At 43.3% G+C, this 27,782-nt stretch overlaps 2 protein-coding genes across 3 annotated transcripts in view; both read right to left on the bottom strand.

Annotated features, from left to right (window-relative positions):
- Positions 1 to 5,004: 5,004 nt before the first annotated feature.
- Positions 5,005 to 13,055, bottom strand: SERPINC1 (serpin family C member 1). Its single transcript, XM_008145869.3, has 7 exons — positions 13,006 to 13,055; positions 10,636 to 11,005; positions 10,133 to 10,348; positions 9,288 to 9,425; positions 7,604 to 7,994; positions 6,481 to 6,545; positions 5,005 to 5,577 (listed from the first exon to the last, which is right to left on the bottom strand). The coding sequence occupies exons 1-7, from the start codon at positions 13,044 to 13,046 to the stop codon at positions 5,401 to 5,403; spliced, it is 1,398 nt and encodes a 465-aa protein (XP_008144091.1). The 5' UTR covers positions 13,047 to 13,055; the 3' UTR covers positions 5,005 to 5,400.
- Positions 13,056 to 18,776: 5,721 nt separating this feature from the next.
- Positions 18,777 to 27,782, bottom strand: part of RC3H1 (ring finger and CCCH-type domains 1) — a 42,920-nt gene continuing 33,914 nt past the window's right edge. For both annotated transcript variants that reach the window (XM_008145871.3, XM_008145870.3), the window contains exon 19: positions 18,777 to 26,149. In XM_008145871.3, the coding sequence (XP_008144093.1) occupies positions 25,999 to 26,149 (151 nt within the window). In that variant the 3' untranslated portion in view covers positions 18,777 to 25,998. The remainder of the gene's footprint in view (positions 26,150 to 27,782) is intronic.

Consider the following 27,782-nt stretch of genomic DNA (forward strand, 5'->3'; position numbering starts at 1 on the left):
TCAAAGTAACCGATTTGGCTTGCATCTACCTGAGAAGAGCTGGGGTACAGTATAAAATTGAAACTGAAAGCAGCTGTTAGGATAGGCGTGCTGCTGCTGCAAGTTGCAATATTGTTGTGAGTGGCCAGCTCCGTGTATGTGATTTCATGTATGTACGTGAGAAAAAGGTGTCTGATGAAGGCAGATGAGTCAATGTACACTACCTCCCATTAAAGACTGAGCATATTCCAAGGTTGCCCCGCAACCCCTTCGGCAGGAGGCTGGATTCCTCAGCCACTGTCCCCGCCATTCTCTCTTGTACTCACTTCAGCTCCTCTACCTCTGAGCACTTGGCTGAAGAAAGAGTGTAGCTTTCTGTAGCAAGCAAAGGAAAGCCAGACCCAAAATAGAGAGGCTGCCAGATCCCGTTCTCCTTGTCAAGTTAGATGTTAATGTTTGTTTTGTTGCCCAGATCCAAGTGTCAGAACACTTGGGGTAGTACTTTTATCCGCTGGCTTCTATTTGGCAAGAGTAGTCAGTGGAAGTGGAGCCTTTCTGTTGTTTTCAAAGATGCACCCAACTCCTTTTAATGATGTGAAAAATGTATTTGTTGTTTTCAGTTGCCATTTGCAGTCCATTTTGGGGGGACTGGAATAAAAACCATACTTTCCTGGTAATGAGCCTTCTGCCAATATCTTGACATGGAGGTGAGGATTACATGGCTTTCTGAATGGCCTGTTTTGCTTTTTTGTCACTCCAAAGAGAGATGTTCCTGTTTTTAATGCCGGTACTGTTATAATAGTCAGGATGGCCTCACTTGAATGTTGTGGGTGTCAGAAAATGTAGTTTTAGTAGTAAAATACCACTAGGCAGGCCACCTAATCTTAAAGTCCAGCTGTTTGGGGCACTGGTACACCGAGCCACATCAGGTCACCTCCCCTTGGAACATCTGTTACAGCTGGGGAATGACCACTGGCCCTTTAATAGGTACCCTGGAATGCTTCCGCCTTTTCTTTCTAATGCACTGGCTGGTCCTAATGTCTAATTAGGAGTGAAGATGAGAGAGAGTGATCCATTTTCATATTTTTAGAAGTTGGCTTCTTTGTTTTAGGTACCAGCTAATAAATATTCATTTACCCAGTAACTGAGTAGGACAAGTGATGATACCGACAGTGTGAAATTTCAAATAATTAGACAAGCATACTCATAGGTGACAACTGAATACAGTATGAATCCTGTAGGAGATGAGGCAGTAAAATCAATGTGAATCTATTCACCACAGCTATTTTTTGTATAACTGTAAAATAATTGTCAGTGTATAAGCCAGGCTGATATCCTGGACTCAGGAATTAACTCCTGCTTAGGAAAAATCTCACCTGTGGCTTGTCTTTTGTGTGGGCCCAGATTCTGTCCTAGGCCAGTCCCCAGCTGTTTTGCTATACCACATGCTTAAGGTACAGTCTTACCTAAAGTCAGTAATTTACTGTTGATGGTGCAGCCAGTACAGCTAAAGTGATTTCCTTAAAAACAGAACAAATACAACAGTGAGAAACACCTAGATTATTCCTTTGAGGCATGTTAAATCTGTGAATTGGGAGGAAGCATGGAGTCTTCCGTTTCTTCCCTGTGACTTGGGTGAACACTGGCCTTACTGCTTTCTAGTTCAGAGGCAGTTGACCTCGGCCCGTAGACCTCCCTCATCAGATCCCTTTATTGATGCCCGAGGAGTAGCTCTGAGTTTAAAGCTTATGGTGGGTGGGCTAAGACTCCGGCGTTACAATAGATCGTCCATTTGGAGAGAGAGGTTGCCATCCATCCCATTCCTCTCTATACCAGATACAAAGTCTGCATTAGTAAACAAAGCGTATTTTCAAAGTCTGGTCTCTAGAACCCACTTTCCTTTACATCGGTGATTTGAGTGGAGGTTTCTCAGTTCTGCTACCTAAAATAGAACCCTTGACCTTATTAAAAGAGCCAAACCACTCCACGTAGGGGGACCTCTATTTGTAAAATAACTGAGAAGCATTGTTAAAGTCAGTGGAGAGAAAAGGCTCCTTTCTGGGGTGATGCATTCGGTTGTCTCTTGGCTGTCTTCTATGTAGGATGTCTGTGTAAAGTGACTTTCATTTTTCCTTCTTTGTGAATGAAATGCACTAGCTAAGGTTTAAATGTTTCTGAATTTTATAAGAAATGTGAAATAATCATTTTAGCATCTTTGCTCCAGGATGTCAAAGACCTAATCCAGTAATTCCCAAGTGAGGTTTCATATCTTTCCTTCTTTCCACCCCAGGTAGTAAAGATACCTGCCCATGGCAACCTCACACATGGTAATGGAAGGGAGGAACTGTTTGATTTCCCATAAAAAGTGAGAGCCACTGTTCAAACCAAGGAGCTACCCAGTAATTTCTAATTCATGAAAGCAATTTGTGTTTCAGAGCAGGTTCAACACAATGGACTCTCTCCTGAGAGAATTCTGGGCATCGTAGAAATTCGTTCATATATTGCCTACAAATAACTGACCATTTAAATTTCGAATAGCTGGTGTGTTTGAGAAGAAAAAGTGGGTCAAAAAGGAAAGACTGGTTAGTGCAGAGGACTGAATTAGCATCAGGCTATGAAATTTCATTACAGTAACATTAAGGCCTGGCTATTTGCTTAGCATGCAAATGCTGCAATGTCACTTAGAGAAAATGCCTCCTATGCCTTAGAAAACGTGTGAAGGCTTCCTGATGCTGGGTGGAATTGGAAAGCGGCAGCCTTTGGGACTTGTATGCATCGGGAGAGTGACCCATGGGGTTCTCCTACTGAAGAGCATTGTGGAGTACTGTGAAACGTTGTTGAACTTTATGCAAATCATGCCGCACTGGATTTTAAGATTGGGAGTGGGGAGAGTGGAAGAGGATGGGGAAGTGATGATAAAATATATATATATTTATGAACTTGTACTATATTTTAAGCAAGAAACAAAACATTCCCTATCAGGACTGTGAAGTTCTGCCCTTCTGGGTCAGCTTGCTGATTCCTTTGAAACCTCTAAGAAGTCCTTTTGGAAGCAGCTAACCAGAGGCTAGTCTGACCACAGTTTCACCACCTGCCCCATCCCCCTCCTCTCAATAAAAGTAAGACATTCCCAAACTCTAGGCAGAAGCAATGTGTTCTGCCCCAGCCGCTCACTGTTCATCTGCTGTGGTCTGTTCACAGGTTGAGCCCGTTGCATTTTTTTGTGATCTCATGGCAGACCTTAAAGAGCACTGCCAGTTCAGTCAGGAACCAAGGGCTTCTCCTTTCAGAAACCTGAAAATCAGAACTCTCAGTCTGGGGCAGTTCAGCATACGTGAGGAAAGGGAAAAGTACATTGGGAGAGAAGGAGAGAAGACTGAGGGTTCAGACAGAAGAGTCATGTAGCCAAAACCCGGTTTCTGTCAGATGGACGTGGTCTGAAAGAAATCTGTTCTCTATGGTGCTTATCTGGTGGGTGACGCTGTCCCCACCCACTGTCCCTGGCATTGTGCCTTCCCACTGGTCACTGTGAAAAGCAGATCACACTGGACTCAGAGGCCAGACTCCAGGACAATTCCCTCTCATTTTGAGCCCATCACTTCTGCGTACAGCTAATGATGTAGCACTTAGTTCTCTTTGGAAAACTCTTGGGATTGTCCCCCAAGAAATAGTAAAGGGTTTAAAGGAAAATAGTCAGTGGTAGCTATCAAATAAGGAGATTACAGGGAAGTTTCACTTCCCCTCGGCTGATACTGATTGATAGCAAGCACCTACAATGCCCCCTCCGCCTGAGTTTTTAAAGGCTACCATAATATTTGTAAGCAACAAACTTATCTAACATTTTTCACAACTTGCTAATCAAGGATTCATATTAAAACAGACAATCAGTTTCTAAAATGCTGTTATCCCTGAAAGGGAATGAGGTCGTTTTTAACTATAAGAACCTACCAGTCTGTTTTTTCCCTTTGAAAAAACTAAACCTTGTGGTTTGTGTCTTTCATCTGCAGCGATTACTCCAGGTCGCTTAAAGATGCCTCAGACAAGTCAGAGAGCCAGGCTAGTGCCCTTGCACTTCAGAGGGTGCTGGGCTGGTTTGAGCATCTTATTTCCTTAGAGAGTATTGATTTTTATTATGACCTTAATTATAAATACCTATATATAGGAATAGGATTTCCTCTCACCCCACCCTCTTTTAATCATTATCACTTAAGTGTAAACCACACCCCCACACACCCCTTTTTACTGAAAAAATGCACTTTAATTCCTAAGGAGAGTGGCTGTTTCCAGCCCTAAAGCCAGATTACTTCAGGAGGAGAGTTGAGGAGGGAGAACTCTTTTGCCAGACCCTGTGAAATTAACCAAATTCCTTAATGTAAACACACAAATAATAACATCCATTTTTAAGCTGCCCCCACCCCCAGCCAAAGGAAAATGAAACAACCAAAATGAACAAGTTCAAAATGCCTACTCTGATTTTAGAAGTTTCACTGGGGAAAGTACCCAATATTAAGTTATTTTCTCAGCTACCAAACTATCAGAAACTTCTGGGTTGTTTTGTGGGAGGCTGAGATTTTTTTTCATTAGAAAGTCAAGTGAAAATGCAAAGGCTGTAAGATATGAGTCTGACTTGTGTCATTTCTAAGGTGTTCTCGCCTTTAATTTGACAGGTGTGCTCAGTCTCTCCTCCTGTAGGTTCTGTCCTTCCCCTGATGACAAGCCAGTCTTTCTTGGTGGGGTTGCATGCCTCCTAGAGCCCAGGAGCCCTGTTGTGTCGGGGAGGGGGGAGGGCAGGAGGGTGGGCGGAGACTCGGGTTGGGGGCGGGAGATTCCAAGAAAGAGTGAAGAGATGGGTTATATGAACATATTTAAAGCAGCTTAGCAAAAGCTTTCTCGTTGGACAGCTTTAAGAACAATGTGAATGAAATCTTAGCAACTTGGTTAGTAATCTGAAAAGTCTATTAATGTATACTTGAAAATCTGTATAAAAATACATTTTCCTCTTTATTTTAACACTGTGTAAAAGAACATTATGCATGTGAGTGGTTTGAGAATTAAATGGTTTAATACTCAGATTTGAGTCTCTGTTTTTCTGTATATAGAGATTAACGCGTTTTAAATTGGGGGATTTTTTTTATAAGGTGGGAATACCGCGATATCAAGCCCCCCCTGCCCTTCCAGGATGCCTACCATCTTTCAGGATGATGCAGTCACACATCCTTCACTCTACCCAGATGTGTTCACTGGTAGCAAATAAAATCATCATTTTACCAAATGCCCAATAGCATGTCTAGCAGTTTCTCCCTCCCTTGTCTTCATTTCAGGTGGCAATGTCCACTCATACTGGTGAGATGGGAGTAATTGTATTTATTTTTACCTCTGTTCACAAACCAAATAGGAGGAGGTGCAAGGAATACGAACCCTCTAGTTCACACAAGGGTTGGCTACTCTGCCCATGAAGATGATAGTGTTCAGAGCAACTTCCCTTATAAGAACCAGGAAGGGCCTGTTGGCCTTGAAGATCACCCTGTTGGGGTTCAGCGAACGGCCAGCAATCACGATGGCGGTACTAGCTGCTGCCTCACTGCCTTCCTCATTCACCTGCAGGTCAAACAGGAAACAAACTGCTGCATTAGCTGCTCTGCAGTTCCTTGGACACAGGGACGTCACACATAGACACAGCCATTCCTCCAAGCGCTATCCGCCACCCAGTGGAAAGTGCCTTTGGGTCAGCTGGGGTTCCATCTGGAACCCTACTGTTCCTCATTCTTTCACCCAGTGTATGTAGGCATTTGGATTCATCCAAGCCTTTAGCCGGATCCTCAGATAATTGCTGAGCCAGAAATCTGAGTGGAGACAAGGTTATCACATTCCTGGCTGGCACATGGTACATGGTATTTCAAGGGAATTATGTTGTACTTGATGCTAAAAGAGATTTTGACTCAAGATCAGAGCTCTACCGTTGAAATAGTTTCACTCTTGGAGCATCAGGCTCCCAGATATAAGTACCCCAAGCAACCACTCAGGACCTAGGGCCTATGAAAAGAGGAGGACCCTCTGGCTGGAGGAGATGAGTTTTCTTGGAGTAATAGACTGAAACAGTGGTTTTGAATTTGCTGATAGGCAGAAGCGCCACCAGTCTAGAGGGAGATGCCTTTGGAAAATGGTACTTGGGGACCCAGAATATCACTAAAACTGTCTGTGCCTCTTCATGATAATCTTCTGCTGGCTCCTTTCCCTTGATGTTTGTGTCCCTGTTTCATCTGCTTCAGGAGAGACACAGGAAGGGAGGTTGGAACAATGAGACCCCAGGGCTTCAGGGCAGGGCTGTGTTGTAGCTGGCATCCCAAGGAGGGGGCAGTTCAAGCATCTGCTAGCTATACTAGGACAGCCAGTGAAACAAGAACTCCAAAGTTACAAATCACAGGAGATATTGATGAATGAATAATAAAACAGCATGGGAATAAAAAAAGCAGAAGAGAGAGCAAAGGGAGGTGTACTCACCTCAAGAAATGCCTTATGGAATGCGTCTGAGACGAAGAGGTCGTCCCGGCCTCCAGCAACAATACCTACAAGGAAGACCAGAGAAGGCTCTGTGACATGGGAGAAAGGAATCCAGATTCGTTAAGAGGACCTTTGGGGCTTTTTTGGAAAATAGGAAGCCATTCTGGACCCTCACCTAATAACACCCTCAAAATACCATGTATGGTAACAGGAAGAACGTAAGCAGGGCTTCTCAGCCTGGCTCTGTGAATTGAGTCTCATGCTTCAGTCCTTGGTGGGGGAAGCGGCGGGGGGGGGGGGGGGGGGGGGGGACGTGGTGGTGAGGGAAGGGGCTCTATTCTTAAAGAAAAACTCTATCTGGTAGGAATGTCTTTCCAGTCTGGCAACATTTTTAAGAGAGGGATTGGTTTTCAGACCTCGTTTAAAGATAGCCCATTAAAGGTCAATCCAGTTACCTAACATTGTAAGCTGAAAGGTTTGGCTGTCCAAGTGACCTTGAGGGAAACACATGAGCCCTTTGGAATAGCAGGTGAAGGGTTACCAGATGTCAGCTACCCCCATGTTGTGGGACCCAGATGTCCCCACCTCTTCATCAGATCTATCTCTGCTCTGAATTTGATGCCTTTCCAAGTTCTTCTCTACCTGGTCTCATCTCCTCTATCAGTGACAGACTCAAAGGGTTCCCGTGCCAGCTGGCCCGAGGAGAACCAAGAGCTACCTCCCCCTTTTCCAGAAGAGAGAGCTGAGGCCTGGAGAGGAAAAGGGAGTTCCCTGAGTTCACAGTAGAACTGGATTAGACCCAGGTGTCCCACCTGTGGCTCTTTTTTACTCTCCCTCCCATTCTCTTCTCTTTTTTTAAATATATTTTATTGATTTTTTACAGAGAGGAAGGGAGAGGGATAGAGAGAAACATCAATCCGCTGCCTCCTGCACACCCCTTACTGGGGATGTGCCCGCAACCAAGGTACATGCCCTTGACCGGAGTCGAACCTGGGACCCTTCAGTCCGCAGGCCGACACTATCCACTGAGCCAAACCGGTTAGGGCATCCCTCCCATTCTTCCACCTTTGGTCAGACCCCCTTGGGGGCAGAGGGAGGCGTAAAGTCTTTTTTCTCCACTAACCTGGGAGCTTGGATTTCTCCGGGCTGAACAGGTCCACAAGGCCCATGTCCTGCAGCTTCTCCTTCACACTGAAGCTGTCCTCGATGCGGAAGCGGGGCATGTGGACCACCAGCATCGTCTCCGCCAGCTCGTCCAGCCACTCCTGCAGCACCTCTGGGGTGAGCTCCTGCTCCACCTTGGCCAGGCTCTTCTCAAGCTTGGGCAGGATGAGCACCATGGTGATGTCATCACCCTTGAAAGGCAACTCGAGCACCTGGGTGCCTTCTGCCACACGCCGATAGCGGAACTTGCCCTCCTGGTACATCATGGATGCCGAGCACGACTGCCCATCGGCCTTGTGGAAAGGTTCTGACCTTGTGTTCTCAGGGCTGAACTTCGACTTCCATAGGCCCTGGAAGAAGACACCAGGTGGAAAAATCACAAAGCAATAAGACCAGGAGGATCCTGACATGGGCATATGCACATTTTGTTATGTTAACTTGTACGTATAATTATTAGGAAAAAGGACTAGAGGGGTCTGCGTGAAAAGATGAATTATGACTAGTATGTCAGAGTGTTTTCTTTCTGTGAACTTTCTGTGTATTTCCCAGATTTTTAGCAGTGATTGTCTATTTGCTTTTATAATAAGAAAAGTAAAAACTAAAACCAAGAAAAACTTACTGGCCTCTTCACAAGTCTCTCCTTGAGTTTAAATCGAATTGCTTTTTGCTTTCTTTCTCCCAACAGCCTCTTTTTCCCATGCCATCATCCAAAATGCTGGGCTCTGCCGAGTGAATACAGGACACACACACACACACACACACACACACACACACACACACACACACACACAATAACCCCAGGGGGTTATCCAGGAGCCCTGCCAGGCAGAGGGTGCATCCTGTCCAAGTTCTTAGTCAAAGGGAGGAGATACAAGACACTCCTTTGAAGTTTAATGACCATCCCTGTTATCTTCTGGTTCTTTAATTTAGGGACAAGTCATTTAACTTAACTCTGAGCAGTGGGCCATTTGGAGCTGGTGATCACTAGTATTTGTAGGGCGTTCATTGTGTGCAGGGCATTACTCCAAGCATTTTACATGCATCAACTTAGTCCCCTCAGTAACGCAGTTATGGTATATCATTACCAGCATTTTACAGATGCAGAAATTGGGACAGAGAAAGGTCACAGGTAGCTAGGCCAAGTTCATGCAGTCAAGACCAAAGAGTCTTGATTTATACTACGTAACCTGTCTGAGCAGTCCAAGGTCACATTTGTGATGTTAGGAGGATCGGGAGGGCTAATTAATGGCAAAGTGTTCCCTAAACAATCAAGGGCAATAGACCCTATGGAAATGCAACCTACTCCACTCTTGGAGAGAAGGAAACCCCAGGCAACGGAGTGGTTGGCCACAGCAGTTGACTGGCTAAACCCCTGGGCTAAATGCCTGTGGAGGAGGGGGAATACATATGGAGCACGACCCAGGATGGGCAAATGTGCCACAATTCTACCCACCTTCAACGGGTGACGATCCTGTGTCAGGAAGCTGTTTATTCCCACCACCCACACCCCATCCTTCTCCCCAAACATAATTAATTTGGAACAATAGTCAGAATTTTTGACTCTCTGAGAAAGATAAGGCCATCTGCACAATCAAATCACAAGACCTCTGCAAGTCAGAGGTCAGTTTACCAAGGTCATTTACCTTGAAGTAAATGGTGTTGACCAGCACCAGGACAGTGAGCTCGTTAATAGCATCCTGGGGAATGACGTCAGTGATACGTCCTTCGGTCTTATTGGATATCCACTGGTTGATGGTCACTCTGGATGGCTCTGGATTTTCCTAAGGACAACAGGAAACAAACCTACCCACCTGTGCTATTCAACCATCTTCTCCATTTCCCTATGCAGCATTTTATTTTATCCTTCATCCCTCTGTCCTTTCCCACCATGTGGTTAAGCCATCACTCTAACCCAGATTGGGGAAACCTCACATATCTAGTACAGTGCCATGAACTCAAAAGAGTTCAGGTTTCCAAAACATGTTCTGTGGGAAGCTAATGAGTGATGGGGCGGAGAGGGGAGGTCAAAAATGCCTAAGAAATGCTGCTTGAATTAAAGTCGCTAGATTTGTTTACTGCAGAACTTCTCAGACACTTAATACCTCTGGTGCTTCGTGAACCTCCAAGAGGAGAACATAACATGCACCACATGCCAATTTTGACCATGATAACTTTAAAACATTGAATTAAATAAGGTCTCTGGTAGGACTGGCATCTCCAGAATAGCTTTGGGTATATATGTGAACTTGTAGAGGAAATGAAGAATTTATTACTTGTACTACTATTTTAGAGCTTCCACTACAATCCATAGACACCATTGACTTCTCGGGTTTTAAGCAAGAGTAAGTGTTCCAGGGGTTGTGACTTACAGTGCCCCTCTACCTGCCTCTAACTAGCATAGCAGTGTTAATTTGGATCCTGCTTCTCTATCTCAATCCCTTAGTGAAGAGGAAGAACTCTAAGGTCAGGAATAACATGTGTAACTCACCTTGAAGTCCAAGGGCTGGAGCTTGGCTCCATATACCACCTCACTGATGTCCTGGTAGGTTTCATTGAAAGTAAGGGATTTGTCTCCAAAGAGGCGATTGGCTGATACCAACTCAGAGGATTTGTTGGCTTTCCGATAGAGTCGGCAGTTCAGTTTGGCAAAGAAGAAGTGGATCTGGTCCGATGTTTTCTCGGAGATAGTATCAAACTTAAAAACCTGTAGAAGCCAAAAGAAAATGGTGGTGGGTCCAGTGTTGCCACGGGTTGTGAGCACGGTGCTGTTGGTCCCTGACCAAGAGCCACCTCAGTTGTGAGCTCCTTCAGGTACAGCATAAATGCTCAGCTCCTGTTTTCTAAATGAACGCATGGATGAAAGAAGAATAAAGGTAGGAAGGATAAAAGGGAAAAGAAACACAGAGAGACTGGGATAGCACCTACATCCTCCAAAGGGCTCTAGACTAAGACACATAGTAAGGAGCCGGGCAGAAGGGCCCTGGATTGTACCTCCATCAGCTCCTTGAGGGTGTTGTCACAGGCTCCCAGCTTGGTCATAGCAAAAGCTGTGGAGATACTCAGGGGCGACAGGAAAATGTTGTCATTGTCATTCTTGGAGTCTGCCAGATGCTGATAGAAGGCAGTGGCAAAGCGGGAATTGGCCTTGGACAGTTCCCAGACCCGCCGGTTGGTGGCCTCGGGGATCTTCTGGTCTGAGCCCTCCTCCTCAGGGGCCTTCTTCTCTGGGGTACGGTAAATGCACATGGGATTCACAGGGATGTCCCGAGGCTTGGCTGTGCAGATGTCCTCCACAGGGCTCCAGTGGCAGGTCACACAGCCCCAGAGGCCAAGGAGCAGCAAGGAGAGAAGACACACCCTCCTACAGGGGGACAGAAAGCTGAGTTAAGCTAGGCTGGATGACCCCTTATCCCACTGCCCATCACAGACATGTCCCAGTAAAGCATAGGATGCCAAACCACCATTGGACCTTGGACTTTGTAAAATACAAGGGCCCAGGACAAGTCCAGTCCTGGATTCGCTACAAGTGGATAGTTCATGTTGAAATTGGAATCAACCACTGAAGCAACGGATGGTTATTAGAAATAAAGAATGCTGAGCTTCCAGTGGTGAGATGGGATGTGCACGCATGAAAAATAGGCAGGAAACGTTAATGCCCAAGGAAGAAGGAGGGTAGCAGTGAGAGCCACTTACAGAGCTGTGTTGGGGATTTAACCTGGATGAAAAAGGAGTGGAAGGGTTTTCACTGATACAGCAGAGAGACTTCACTAACACACGAGGAATAAAAAGGAATGAGTGGGCAAGGGTACTCTATGTGCTAAAGACTCCCACATTCGTAGCTCCAGCCCCATTGTGTGCTAGATAACCCCACTTGGATGCCCTGCATATTCCTTAATGAAATGCAACCACAACCCTGCTTCTTCTTCTGTGTCCTCCAACTCAGCAGATGGGACCCTCGCACACCCTGTGCTCCAATCCCAAAACCTGGGGGTCACCCTGATTCCTCCCTCCCACTCTCCTCATTTAGTCAGATCTAGATTAGATTAATTCTTCTCCTTGCTCTCTCATTACCTTAGTTTAGGCCTCATAATTGTCTGTTGCCTGGGAATCTTAATAGCTTCCAACATGGGTTCACTAAAGGTAAATGAGACTAATCCTATATAATAAAAGGCTAATATGCAAATTGTCCCCTTGACCGGGAGATCGACTGGGAGTTTGACCAGGGGGCGGGGCCAACCTGCCAACCACCCCTGGCCCCTCCCCCCAGCTGCGCCCGTCCCCAATCACCTCCCCACCCCAATCGGGGGTGGGGCCGGTCGGCCAACCTCCAGTAGGACCCCTCTCCACCCCCCTGCCCAGCACGGCATGATCATCCCTGATTGGGATGGGCTGGCCGGACCCTACCTGTGCACGATTTCGTGCACTGAGCCTCTAGTTTTTTTTTTTTTTTAAATGAGATCACAAGATTGGCAAATTAGAATTGGGACATCCAAGTAAGCAAACCCAGAGATGAACTCTCTTGTGTTTTATAGATAAGACTGGCTGGGCCAGGACTTCCTCTGGCAGGCTTGAATCCCTGGGTCTGGAAAAGGGAGACTCTATATGGTACCAGGTCTTCTAAGAAAAGACAGCTGGCAGGGCAGGAAAGATGTGTTGGGGAGGTCTACTGGGCAAGTGGGGGGCTGGCGGGAAGCTGGGGGCCGCTGAGGGGTACTTGCTTGTGTGTGATCTGAGGCCAACTCCATAGCTGTTTGCAGAACAGAGGCCCAGAATGGGAGAAGAGTGGAGGCGCTGAGGGAAAGATGGGAGGCGGCGGGTGGGGGAGAAGTGGGGGAAGCAGAGAGAGAATCTTGCCATTCATCTTCCATCTTGTTGCTTCTGTTCCCCAAACCAGATCAGGGAGGGAATGTGTGTGGTGTGGAGGGAAGAGAGAACAGGGCTGCAGCCCTTTCGTCAAAGGTCACTGAAATCTCGGAGCGGGGCATCCAAACAGAAGGAAGAACCAAAAGGGAGTTAGGAGATTAAACTCGCAGGATTTTAGAGGCACGGCGGGCCCGGAGTTCCCCTTGGAGGGTCTCGGGACCACTGTAAGGGCTGGGACTGGTGCAGCACCTTCAAGGGAAAGAAGAGGTCCCTTGGCTTCTTGGGCTAAGAACCCAAGGTGTGGCTTAGGAAAAGGCCTTACCCCAAGAGGGGGCGGAGGGAGGGCGCTTGGAATGACGTCCTGCAAACAAGCTGTCTTTGATTGTAACCACCTGGGAGAGGGCCTGGTCTTCTCAAAGGTGTGGAGATCATTCTCGAGGGTCCTTCTGAGGTCAGGAACCCGTGAGAGCCTGCAAAGGCCAAGCTTGCCCCTCTTACCTTCTTCCAGCAGCAGCAGTTCCTATCCCACTGGAAAACATGGTCGCTAATCTTCCACGGGCTGGGCAGGTGGAGGTAGTGTGGCCGAGGCAATCCCTCTGAAAACTGGCTCTTTCCTCTAAATCTGAGGTTCCAGAGGTGAGGGCGGGGGAGGGGCTGGTGAGGAGAGGAGGACTGAGGTCAGAGGCTGATGACCAGCTACCAGGGTTAAGCAAAGTGTGGGGCCCAGTGTTGTTTACTTACTAGAGAAGTTTTAAAGTTCAGTCCGGTCCAGGGAAAGCAAGGCCCACCTCTCTCATCCATATGTTCTCACTCGCCTCTTCATCTTTACAGAACAGAAAAAGAAGGTTCGCAAATTCAAACCTGGTCCGAAAATGCCTGGCTGAGGACAACTTTGCAGGATTTTTTTCCCAGTGAACCAAACCGGGAGTAGAAAATAGGTGACTAGAACTAGTCGAGTTGAAGGTCTAGAAATGTCTAGCCTCCTACCTGCTCAGTGCGATACCCTCTCTTTCTCCAGTTTCTTTAGGGAAAGAGAAAGGGAGAGTCCATAGTATGTCATCAGGGCAGAGAGAAGAGGAATATTCTGGAACAAGGTGCTACCTTCCGGCTTCTAAACCAACACACCCATAATCCAGACCAGGACACACATGGTTACAGCTGTGGCCCACAGATGGAAGCTTCCCCTTAGCCCTGAAGTGGCGGGAGGGGGACCAGAGCAGGGACCTCGGGGTGCACACAAGGATGTGCTTAAGGTAGCTGAGCCAGTTGGGAGGTACTGAACACAATCCTACGGGGGACTCAGGAGAATGAGTGCGGGGCAGATAAAAACACAATGGCTGAAACACTTTAAAAGCAAACAAACGACATTACGGTCATTTTTACTTAGTTTAATTATTGGGGAAAACTAAATAAATTCCAACCAACGGAGATGAAGGGCCCGTTTATATTTTTCTCTTCCTAAATAGCCTGAAACAGTATCCCTAGGATTGCTGCAGCAGAGTTCACGAGATGCGCCGTCTGTGACAGGACTCCTGGAAGCTGATACAGTCAGAGGAACTCGAGAGTTCTCTCTTGATTAGCCAAAAATCTCTGTCTGGACTGAAGCTGTATCTAATTCTTGGCTGACTTAGACCCTGGACATCTTCAGGACTCCCGTGCACAGTGTGAACGTTACTAGGAACTGTCCTAACCCCCGCATGCTTAGGGGCTCCTTGTCACTCCAGGTTAAAGACAATTGAAAAGTTTAGCATCTTACATCCTATGAACACAGGAGTGCTACCTGTGCCAGTGGGCTCTGTCCTCAGGCCGGGGACTCCAGTCGGGGAAGACAAGCAGCAATCACGTAAAGAATCAGTCTATCCGCCTTGGCCCGTTTGGCTCAGTGGATAGAGCGTCAGCCTGCGGACCAAAGGGTCCTGGGTTCGATTCCAGTCCAGGGCACATACCTCAGTTGAAGGCTCCTCCCTGTTCAGGGCATGTGCAGGAGGCAACCAATCGATGTATTTCTCTCACATCGATATTTCTCTCTGTCCCTCTCTCTTCCACTCTCTCTGAAAATCAATGGAAAAATATCCTTGGGTGAGAATTAAAAAAAAAAAAAAAAAAAGAACCAGTATATACTAAATACATACATTCCATATCAATCAGGTTTCAATAAAGGCCATGGAGAAAAATACAACAGAGCCAGGGGATGGGGGCCGGTGGGGAGGTTACCTTTTATAAAGGGTGGTAGCAAAGGGCTCCCTAGTGGGAGTACAGAGTGCCATGTAACCCTTTGAAGGGAAATTTAGCAATACCAACATTACACATGAATTTACCCTTTGAGCTGGAAATCCCACTCCAGGAAACTCTCCTACAGAGCTATCTGTGTGGGTCTAAATAAGATTACCAATTGTAACAGCAAATAGACCAGTTGGATAAACCAAGGTACATCGCACACTGGAAAACTGTGCCGCTGTCACAAGGGTGAGGGTCCTCGGTGTACCCTCAGATAGCTGGGTGGTGCTATGTTACCTTTTATATGGCAAAGTGGGGAATGGTAGGGTGAGGGGTGGACAGACGGGGTGGGAGTAAGACGTCGCTGTGAACCTTCCTTTCTGTTTTTGAACATGTTGAAGTTCAAAACGTCTTGACTTTGTGAGCAAGAAGGAGATCATGTTGTATCCTACAGAGGGTTGGGGGCAGGGGAGTTCCGGGGCAGCACCCCAGAGGAAGTGGAAGCGTCTTAAGTGATGTGTAATCACTAGCTGTCTGATCTTGGAAACAAAGGAGAAAAGGAGACTGAGACGCCAGGTCAGTGTCTGCAGGTGGAACACAGGTGTTTAGGTGTGCCTGGGCTGGCAAAAAACGTTTAGTAGTGTAGGATATTCCATCTTTACATTAGCTTAGGTCAAGTTCTTTAAATCTTTGAATACGATAATAATAGGCGCTATTTTAAACACCTACTGTACATTTATATGTTTATATAGAAAAGAACCTAGTTATCCCCTGGCAGGGTGGCTCAGTTGGTTAGAGCATCAGTCCCCTACACCAAAAGGTTGCGGGTTTGATCCCAGGTAGGGGCGCATAAGGGAGGCAACTGATCAATGTTTCTCTCTCACATTGATGTATCTCTCTCTCTCAAAATCAATAAAAAAAGAATCCAGTTATCACAGAATGCTATAAAATAATATAATTTTTTTTGTTGTGCCCAAGCTGGTTTGGCTCAGTGGATAGAGCATCAGCCTTCGGACTGAAGGGTCCCGGGTTCAATCCCAGTCAAGGGCACAAGTCTGTGTTGTGGGCTCAATCCCCAGTGAGGGGTGTGCAGGAAGCAGCCGATCAGTGATTCTCTCTCATCATTGATGTTTCTATCTCTCTCTCCCTCTCCCTTCCTCTCTGAAATCAACAAAAAATATTTTTTAAAACATTTTTTGTTGTTATATTACCTTTATTATTGAATAAAGTACTTTTTAATAATAAAAATAATATAACAAGACTCCTGGGGCCAGGTTACAACACGTCACCATCTGGTTCTGCTCTGGTTAGTCTCTACCACGTTTGCCCACATTTCCCCCAAAACCCGGGGCCCAGAAATGAGCCCAGGCACTGCCACCTTTTTCTTTGGTTACCCACCTTTTGTTAGAAAACATTTGTCTTGATTGGTGGGCACACGATGCAATATACAAAACCTGTAACACAGAAATCCTTACCCGGGACCTATATGATCCTATTACCCAATGCCACCTCAATACTTAATAAGAAAACGTCTGTCTCCGATGCACGTTCCAAATGAGGTTTTCACACCAGCCTTCTCACTGCACACAGCGTCCTTGCCTCTGTCTAGATTTTGATGACCCAAACCCCTTTCCTCTTGGTTCATCCTAGGCTGGTTTGATGAAAGGAAAAAAAAAACCAAAAAGCTTGTTTTCAGGGCAGACTAACCTGGGTCTGTCTGCCTGTCACACAGACATGTGCCCAGTGTCATCAGTGTTCTGTAAAGTATTTTAATAACTGTGCGTATTTACATCAAATTCTTCATGGACACTTGTAGCCATTTCCGGGAGTGGAGGCAGCCTTAAGGACTTTGCTCAGGTAAATGTTAGTTTTGGAAGAGGACCCCTTACTTCTGTGTGGCCCCGTTTGTCGCTGTTCCGAGTGGAAACAAGATTGGAAGGAGCACATAGGAGCCCTCTGCGTTGCTGTGTTTGGGGTCTGTCTGAGGAGCCAGGGAGAAGAAAGAATGTAGCATTCAATCACCCCCTTTTTTTAGGGTCAGCAAGAAAGTAAAAAAAAAATAAATCCCTCTTCCCCTTGCCCTGCCTCCAGTCTCAGTGGTGTCCTGTGAGCAGGTAATTGAGCGGGTCCTGGCCATTGCCTCACATCCAGGCTGTTCTGTTCTTTTCTTTGGACTCAAGAGAAGGACCTTGGCGGGAACAAACAGAGGAGCAGGGCTCCTGCTGTGGTTACTGAGTAACTCCCAGCTGAACTCTTCCACAGAAATTCAGCAAAACATCTGGCACCCACACCAGAGTAGCCTCCACCTCACTGGGGTTTCCAGTAGACCAGGGAGTTATAACACTAATTAAGGGGAAATAAAGCTTATCGCACTAAACCCTGCATTACCACCTGGGCAGCTTTCAGGGGAGCCTCTCAAAGCATGTCACAGGAATTTGTCCCAATTCTCACAACTGTTAGAAAGAGCAGTTTTGGTTTCAGGGAAACCAAATCAAAACAAATATTTATTGAACGCATTCCGTGCCAACACCACTGGGTCTTCAGTGTACCAGATACTCAATAAATATTTGTGTTTGAAGAAACCCCGGTTCATAGTAGTTCTGCTGACTTATTAATAGGAAGATACTTTAAATTCCTCCCAAGTGCAAAGTTATCAAGCAAAGTAAAAATGCTACTGATTCAGGGGAGGTGATGCCTTGTATGAACAGAAACACGGCAAAGGGATTCTAGATAGTTGCATGGAGTCTATGTCATTGCTTCTGCTTTAGTCCAGCAAGTTGTAGGTGGTGAAGAGAAACAAAGAGATGGGCAGGAGGCAGAGCACAGAGCAGAGCTGGTGGGAGAAATCCTTGGAGAGACGGGGTGCCCAGAAGCAGCAGGAAGAAACTCACAGGAAAGCCAAGCGTGTGCGTTTTCTGTGACTGGTGCCTGTTTCCTTGCTCTGGCCTACCTGACCAAGTCCATTTGAGGGTGAGGCAGAAAGGAGGGTCTAGGAATGGAAGTGGGTGGGCAGCTTCCATCGCATCAGGACTCACAGCTGGGTTCAGGCCCTTCCCAAACAGCCAATACTGAACACCAGCAGATGCTACCTGGGCGCAGGATGCTAGAACTCCAGGAACCACCACTCGGGTGGCTACAGGTCAGCTCCCCAGGGAATGGGCTGGAGGCAAAACCTCGAGCTGCTGACAGCTAGAGAAAGGGGCCAGCCCGAGCTGCGAGCGGTGGAGGAAGCTGAGCCATGCCCTGGGTCCAGGAGTTCATCATGTCCCTAGCATGTTATCAGGATAACAAAAGGCCCAATCAGTTAGAGGGTAACAAGGGCAAGCCTACACTGAGGAAAACCATGTTGCTATTATCACACTGAACAGAAATGTCATTCCCTGATATTATCTAATATCCAATAATCAACTCACACTTTCCCAATCATAAATGCCTTTGTACATTTTGTTTGTTGGAATCAGAATCCAAAGTGTTGCAATTGATTTCAGAATCTCTTAAGTTTCTTTCAAGCTGGACTAAGTTCCCTCCCTTCTCTTTTTCTCATATTTACCAGGATCTCTAAGAAAAAATAAACCTACATTTATCCTCTAATTGCAAGGAATGACTAATGGGTGGGGGTTTTAGGACAATTAGAAGACGTCAGTAAGAATGAAATGATAAAAACTGTATCAGGAAGGTATCCAGAGCAGGTCCATGTTGCTTAACCATAAAGAAGGTCCTGAGTTAGGAGAAGCCATCAAAGGCAGGACTTGGCTGTGAGTCATGAGGTTTCATGGAACACTGACTGGCCCTAGGTTCCAAGAACATTACCTTATTCCTCGTGTGCAATCACTGTGTAATGAATGAAGGAATCTGGACAGCAGTATATTTAAGGCTGGACTAACTCCTGTCATCTCTCTGCAAAACTGGCTACTACAAGTATGTGTTTGCTTGTGTGCATGATCTACTTCTCTATTTTTCACCTAAAAAGGAAAAACAGATGTAAGAAATTAATCCCATGGTTAGAATAAGTTGACACAGACTCATTTACAACACAGACTACACAGTTTCTCCTCATTAATTTATCATTTAATATAAATGCTGACAGAAAGCAGATAAAGACCTTGTAGACACTTTCATATATTTACAAACCAAAAGGTGAATCACCTCCTTCTACTTGTTAAAATGATCCTTTTATCTGCAACTCATGGGAGCCCTAAACACTAATTAGAAGCAACATGAGGCTGAGTCAGTTTCCAAGGTAATAAAGGAAGGAAATAGTATTTTAACAAAATGTGGCATCTTTGATATAAACAACATGCACACAAATAATACTAAATTGAAAAAGATGGTCCTAATCCTCTCAAAAGCCTGCGACAAGCAGAACACACCCTTACTCGAACCCCAAGTTCTGCTGCCCCAAATACCTTCCTACTACTATGTTTTTCCACTTCACTTGATAAACAATTGGAACTCTAAACAGATTTAAAGAGAGGAAAATGGTTCATTTCAAATGGGGTTCTTTTCCTTTTTCCAAAAGGACTTCCAGGAAATAAAGTCTTCAAATAAGACTTTAGTTTGCCAAATGGTAAGGAATTATTCACACCCTGTGAAATTACAACCATCTGTTCATCTGTCTTCACTTTTTCTTTTTAAGTTGGAAACACTTGGTAAAAGTAAAAATTCACGAACTTCAGCAATTTAAAAATTAGCTATGACTTTAAGGTTCAGTACTTTTATTTCTGAACAGGTGGTGGACGCAGGCAAGAAAGAATAGAGAGCAGAGGCAAGGAAAAAAATAGGAATATAAGAATAGGAATACAAGATTTTAAAAAAAGTATTTAGTCTAGCAATGATTTTTAACAGAAAATTAAAATTTCACTATGCAAAACTGTGATTTCATGAAATCATTCATAATCTGACTCAAATCTCATGGGCTCCTTTATTAACCTAGATTATTTTGTCTTGTTAAATATACCTCTGCAGGGCACAATCACATACAATCAATACGATTGGTAAATTACACAAGCTCTATCCCAAGCAAGTATGCATCAGTGTTAAAAAGTTATTTTAAAAACAAAACCAAAATAAAACAAAATAAAATCCACCCAAAAAGGTGATAATGACTGCAGAATGTCTCGGGGAGACTGGTATGAGCCTAAAGACCAAATTGACCATAGACAGGGGAACAGGGCAGCTGGGGTGACAGAGAGGAAACCACACACAGGAAGAGGAATCTCACAACTGGAAAATGTTTAAGTGGGTGAAAGGTTTTATCCATTATCTTAATCCACTTTTCCTGTTTCAAAAAGTCATAGATTCGGCATAAAGATAATGAGGCCTATGGATCAATTAATAGAATGGGGGAAAAAATTTTCCCCCCAACTTTCTTTCATTCCCAGAAGGTGGGAAGAGAAGGAGAAAGGGGACAATGAAAACTTAGCCAATACACCTGTTAAAAGTGGTCCCCAGGGCTGTGTATTAGTTGAACAGAGGATGTAAAAATAATAAACAAAAGTTTAAACTGCCTTCAAATTTGAGGAATATTTTATAGGGTGGTTCAGATATGATAGCAATAAGTGATTTTTTTTAAAATCAGGCAAAACGAAACAATCAGACAACCAATTATTCACCCAATAGTTTGTTTCCATCCTTTTCTTGATCCTTTCATGTACCAGCTTGGGCGGGGTAAGGGACTACCTGACAGTTTCCAGTTATAAGATGACTCTCTGAGTATACAACCTGGAATGGATGCCAAAGACTTGTGAGCTCTGTCTACTTAGAGTTAAACAAAACAAAACAAACCCCAATCAACCAAAACAGTGAGATCTCAATACAAGAAAATAACTCACCTTATGTTGTATATAATATACTAACTCCACAGGATTTTGTTTTTCTAAATATACATTTTTGGACACAATACTGTCTTGAGGTTTAAGTTCTCTCTCTTGGGTTATTGTGCCTATTTTCTTGTGAAAATAAAAGTTATTACCCTAGGAATGTTTTGCTCAGGAATAAAGTTTAGGGGAAATTCAGTGTTTGGCTGAAAGTTCAGAGGCTCTGAAAACAAGGATTCCAGTGGTAGGTAAGTCCCTATATCACAACAGGATTTCAAAAGGCTCTTTACCCAGTTGGTTCAGTGCAGTATTGAAAATCCACCCAATTAGTAGAAGGTGTTGCTTCTTTCTGGTGGTGGCAGTTTCCTATTCTTAACATAACTAGTATTACTTCTCAATTATACTCTAATACATGTGAAGTATCTTTAGCAGTCAAAAAAGTCTAAAAAAAATAAATCTTAAGATGGTATTTACTATAATTAATAGTACCTTTTGACAAAAACAACTTTCTTTTTCAAGTGACTCAGAAAGGTTGAATGAAGAATTAAAATATATGTATTAACTGCAACCCACCTACAACTCCCAATAAACCATTTCAGCAGGAAAATCTCATAAAGCTGAGCTAAAACAAATAAATATAAAACTCACAGTTGCCCAAGGGAGAGAGAATGTGGATCGGCAATAGGCACACGGGTAAAATGACGACAGCAGCAGATGGCTTGCTTATCCAATCCTGAATGCTGAGTGACTGTTTTAGTTTAAAAGCTATAATTTTTATCTAAAAGGACAGGCTGATTTTTCAGGAAGGAAACACTATAATAATGTAACACCAAATAATAAATAAACAAAGTTGCATTCTGATAAGGTAAAAATCTAAGCAAGCACTGCAGTCAATTTCCAGGCAGGGTATTAATTTCTCCTAAAAAGTAACCGGGCCTTTGCTTTTAATGAAATAGAAATCATTACAGGTGCTTTTTACAGATCGATTTTATGTATGAAACCTTTACTCAATCCTTTAAAATGAGCAAAAAGAAAGTGGAAGAAGGATGGTAAGACCTCCACCCATCACCATTTGTATACATGAAATAGCAACCACATACTCTTTAGTGAAAAGAACCTATTTTTCTTGGCATGTGATAATCTGACATATACAGCCCATAGTTAATAATTATGTCTCACCAGCCCATGACTTAACCACAGTGATAGGAGACTGTTCTTTAGGCACAAGTTAAAAAAAGCAAAAACACACAAGATGCTATCATGACAAAATCGTCTCAAAAAGAAGGGAAGGGATCACTTACACATAATATTGTTAAAGATATTCCCTGATGAAAGAGAAACTGATGAATTTTCATTACTTTTACATTTTATAAGGCCAGCTAACTTATCAGTTAACTTTAGATAAATCTACTTACACAGTACAATCAACTCACAAATACTTAAAGGTTACACAATCAAAATGGCTACTATTTTTCCCAAACCAAAACAGAGTAAAGCACAAGTCTTTGGCTCTCCTTCAAAAAAAGAAAAAAACAAGAACACCCCAGCAGGTTACCATTCTGAACCAGACCTTTGTTTGCCTACCAGTAGGGCAAATACCACATTTGTGCATCACTGAGTAATAACACCATTAGAAAAGGCAACTTCACAGAAGTTATTGGCTAAGCGAATTCATTTGAATGCTCTGTTTTGAGGCAGCAAACTGTCACTGTTGCAGATTGGGGAGGGCAGTGGGTAAATCAAGGGAATTTGCAAGATAGAAAAGGGCCAGAAAATAAAAGAGAAAAACAACTTTCAGCTTCAACTCTGAAGGTCTATGGAAGGTCTGATGAAGTTATACATTCAAGGTAGCAAGTGAGAATCATACCAATTTTATGTCTTTTAGAAAAAGCAAAAGAATAAATACATGGGAACAGTGAGGCGAAGGGAAGGGAAATGGATGGGAGAAGGGACTCGGCCACATTAATGCTGTACCAGATAAACTGTGTACATCCTGAGTAGCTGATATTTGTAGCTGGCATTAGAAATAGTGTCTTGTCATTTGAATAATGTTAGTAGAAACCTCTGCTATAACTAACTTTTGATTAGAAAAGTAACAAGAAATGGATCGTTGGTCACGTTAGCCTCTGTAAAATAGCCAAGACAGGGCAAGCTACTGGACTTATATTGTGACAGTGTCTATCAGTAAGGCAAAAGAGCTACATATAAGTCAAGAAACTGAATCTAGATCTCTTATTCTCAGTTCTTCTACACTTTTCCAGAGACCCCTTAAAAAAAGAGTAAGTCAAAGTACTTTTATATTTCTAGCTATAAATTCTGGTCTTATTTGAACAGGAGTGAACACAGTGCTTATTATTCCCACCTTGGCCCTCTCAGAATTGTTCATGTTTATTTGAGATGTCCAAGTCTTGATTTTGAATTCAGTGAAAGCAAGTAATCATTTTCAGAAGAAATTAATATTTTAGTAAGTAGAAAGCATAAAAACTGTATTTCCTATCTGACTCGTTTAATCTCTTGTTTCTAATGGCATAAATTTTAAAAGTTAGAAAAATCAATGCCTTTCATAGATTTTAACCAAAAAAAGGCAGTTCAACAGTCAAGTACTTTTGCCACTTTCCCTTACAGGCTCATATATCATAAAGTAAATCACAGAGAAAAGGAAAAAAGAACCCAAAATTTTGAGGCTTTATCCTAACACCGCTTATGGGCACTAGGAAAGCTATAAGACTATCCAGGAGGGCGGCCAGAATGACCTATTAAGGTACGTGGGCTACAGGCACATACATGGACAATATACTACTCCCCTGCCTTTCCATGCAGCCAGCTTGCCTTGAGAGTGTGGGACCTCAGAGAGGTACAGCGAGAATTAAGGCTACAATTTAAGAGATCTTCCTACCCCGCCCCCAAATAAATATACCTTAAAAAGTGAAAAACTATTTTAAATCAATTCAAAACAGTAGCTTTCCTGGTTTTATTCAGAAAAGGAACACTGTATAAGTTAATCCCTGTTCCTGACTAGTTTGGAGTATCAAAATGGTGATAGCTAGAATGAGAGCATTTGAAGGACACAGAATAACAGAAGTTATCAGGTGTGGTAATAGATACCCCAATGGAATTTTACTTATTCTAACAAAATCAATATCCTTAAGTTTCCTTCTAATACCAAAATTGTTTTGAGTTCCAAATTGAACTAACTGCTTCTAAAAGTTAGGAGTTACCTAACATGTCCAAAGGAGAAGTAAGATCTGCCCAACTGTGCCCACAGAAGATTGCAGGCCAAGCATGTTGCCTTTTATGGTTGTCTATATAGAAAAATTAAAAGTCTTGGGGCTCTGTCAGACAAACAGTTTCTCTCCTTCTCCCAAAAAACAATAAACACTTAAAGAATAAATATATGAGGGTTTTAAGCAAAACAAAAAAAAAAGCACAAAAGCAAGTGTATTAACAAAACAGAAAAATATGGATTTCAAATGAAAAAATGCCTCATCTTCATTCAGTGCTTCTACCTCCCAATCAGTCATTTTATCGCAACAGCTGCGCTCATGCGAAAAAATCCTTAAAACATACCCAATATATATACAGATATAGCTATGTATATATGTATATATATAATATATATATAAATTTTTATTTAAATAAAAAAGAAAGCTCGAATCCCAAGCCAATATGTGTATATCAAATCCTTGACCAGCCAGGTCTGTAGGGCATAATCAAATTCAATGTGAAATAGTATATAAACACGGTGCCTTGACTGGGCAAATTAAATAATCGCTACTCAAAAGAGTGTTCTGTTTGGACTCTCCTACTGGTAGGCAATGGCAGGACTGAATTACCCCCCCTCCCCCCAATTTGTTTCAGTTAACATTATGATGGACACAGAGCTTAGACTGAGGTTGTTATGACCTCAGCAGGAGTTCAGGGTTAAGAAAATAAGAAACAAGAAAAATACAAACTCTTGCTTTTACCCAACCAAAGCAATGCAGTAACATTACATAACCAGTGCTTTCTGTTTTAGTAGTATAATCCAGAAAAGGAAATTATAAAAAATCAGGCTAACAGAGGGATGGGGAGAGTGACTATATCCAATAATCCCCACCTAGCATGGTTTATAGGGTCTTAGTTCAGTACAGACATGGGCCATCAGAATATGTGCAGCAGAACTAACCAATCAAATCCTTCTTTATTCTTTATAACATTTTCATGAAGAATCTTTATAGTATTGTAAAGCCAAGTCTATGGAAATTAACCTCTAGGTTCTTCTACCTACTTGTGCTAATGATTCTGAACAGCAACAACTGATCAATTCACAAACTATTATCAGGATCCAGGCAAACCTCTGCAAGCCAGGGGCACCAGTATTTAGGGATTTTATTTTATATTTTTGGGTTTTGAGGGTAAAATAAAAGAATTCAGTGAAATAATGTAGCTCTGTCCATTTTAACTTCAAATCAAGTGTTGCAGTTTTAAAACATGGTTGATTGTGCTGTGCTGATTTTTTAGCATTCTCTGATTTCACCCAAAGTTCAATTTAGAAAAAAGCACAGGTCCAAATTTCCAACCATCAGCTCCAAGTAGGTCATACACTAACCAAGTATTTCCAGTGCTAATAAATTAGAGTTCATTCTTAAAATAATCTCCATACAAATCTAACCAACAATCTAAACACTGGCTCTGCTTTCAGATTACATTAAGAAAATGAAAGGATTCCATAACATGGACATGAGGACTTAAAAAATTGTCTGGCAATTATCTCTGAAAAGTTAAAAACAAAACAAGAAATAAAACCCCCCTGAACAAAAATATGTTTGAATAACATAGGAAACATACTTAACACATGAAGGCAGTGACCCAGAGAGGAAAGGATAATCATGGCTTCCAAATGACAGCTCTCAGAAACCTTGGTTTGCTGCACATTTTCTAACTGGTCTGTTACTGTCTTTTTGTTTATCAAGCACCGGAGGATTCTCAGACAGGCCGGTGCTTTTTGTCTGTTTTAATTTATGGGGTTGTGAGAGTGGGAAAGGATTGCAAGGCAGGAATTATACACTGGGTATGTAATAATACCAAAATACAAGAAAAACCTACTTCATTAAGATCATACAATTAATCAAACAGAGTGTATATATAATATCTTCTTTTTTTTAAAGCCCTGGATCCAAGGCGTCCAAAGTTATTAAAATAAAGTTCATTCACAGAACAAAAACAAATTTAATCTGAATTGCTTGCAGATACTGCTAATTTCCTTTTTCTTTTTCCTTTTTTTAAATTAAAAAATGCATTGATGTGATCTATGTGCAGGGTTTGTTTTTAGTAGTGGTGTTTGTGCACATTGCCTCCGGTGCTTTCCCTGGACTTCTCTGACCACTCTCAGAGAAGAAGTTTAGAAGTTATCGTTCTGCTACACCTACGTCCCACAAATTGATTCGGAGCAGAAGATAGAAGTCTGACTCCTCATATTTTAGGGAGCAGAACTGGGTGTAACTCCTGATCGCTGGGAGTCATTGTTGTCTCCTCCTCCCTCAGGGTCCTCTGATAGGTTCAGAGAGCTGGTCTTGTTTGATAGGAGGCTGATATTCTCTTGTGTCAAGGCTGATCCATTCGGTACATCACTGTTAACATTTAAAAAAAAAGAGTTGGAATTTCTAAATAGGAGATAAAATGGTTATTTAGTAGAATAAAATCAAAAGGACAGTTCTTTCAGTAGTATGGAGACTAGGAATGGCTTTCAAACTTTAATTTACAGCTCTATATCCATGCTTTAGCAAAGAGGTTCTCAAACTAAGGCTAGCTGCTGCCAGTTTTTGTAAATAAAGTTTCATTTGAACACAGCCTGCCTGTTTGTTTACATAGTGTCTATGGCTGCTTTCATACTATAATGGCAGAATTGAGAGTTTTGACAGAGACTATAAAACACATAATTTTAAATATTTACAATATGGCCTTTAAGAAAAACAATGCATGGGTTTAAATAGCCAAACCCTAAGCATGAAAGCAACAGGGCATTAGCAGTTATCTATATATGTAAAAGCCTAAGCGACCATTATGACTGGTCAACTGCTCAACTGGTCAACCAGTTGCTATGATGACGCAATGAATACCAGGAGGCAGATGCTCAATGCAGGAGCTTCCCCCTTGGTGGTCAGTGTGCCCCCACAGTCAACCTCCCGCAGCCAGCCAACCTCCTGTGGTCCCTCCCCCTGGCCAGCCGGCCCCGATCGGCCCAGATTGCCGGCCAGGCTCAGGGACCCCACATGTGTATGAATTTGTGCACTGGGTTTCAAGTTGTTATATATTACTAGAGTCCCGGTGCATGAAAATTCATGCACTGGAGTGGGGGCGTCCCTTAGCCTGGCCTACCCCTCTCACAGTCCGGGAGCCCTCAGGTGCGGGAGGCAACCTGGCGATCAGGGGAAGGCGATGCCCTATCACACTTCTGCTGCTGCCACTGCTGGCAGCGAAAGCCTCGGCCGGCCCTGGGCGGCTGGGCAGCCGCCACCCAAGGCTTGCCTGCGCCTCAGGCCGGCCCTGGGCGGCTGGGGGCTGAGGGGATTGGGGGAATCCGGAGGCAGGCGCCTGCCACCCCAGCAGGGCTGAGGGGACTGGGAGCTGCCATCTTTGAGGGTGGGGCAGTCAATTAGCATATTCCCTCCTAATTGGCTGTGGGCACCATCTTTGAAATGGTGTGAGGGTCAATTAACATATTCCCTCTTTATTAGATAGGACCAGGAGGGCAACTCAGGACTATGTATCAAAAGTCTCAAAATGTTCTAAGGAAATACTTAAAGATGTACAAAGAATTAACTTCAATATTGTTTACTGCAGGGTGGTTCATAATATCTGATAGGTATCCTTCCAAACCTGTAGAAGAATTTTTAGATGACATGGAATAGAACAAATTAAAAACCAGGGAGATGAAATGGTGGGTGGGTTTTGAAAGAGGCTAAATGCCCACACTTCTTAAAAAAGATTAGATAGGTATACATCAAAATGTAAACATTGGTTTCAAATAAATTAAAAAGCAAGGGAAAGAAGGAAATGTAACCAGAAAATTTCCATTAAGTCTTAACAGATAATTCAATTTTGGATCTGTTCTAAAATAAAATTTTAAACACCTAAATTTATGTGAAAATATTCTTTCTCAATGTATACAGAATAATGCCACTTTAAAAATCAAATCATATTTCTAAGGATATTTCTGTCATGACTGTGTAATATATGACTATGCAAATGACTGTTTCTTTA

Source organism: Eptesicus fuscus, chromosome 22 (assembly GCF_027574615.1).
Source record: "Eptesicus fuscus isolate TK198812 chromosome 22, DD_ASM_mEF_20220401, whole genome shotgun sequence".
In the NCBI taxonomy this organism is placed as follows: domain Eukaryota; kingdom Metazoa; phylum Chordata; class Mammalia; order Chiroptera; family Vespertilionidae; genus Eptesicus; species Eptesicus fuscus.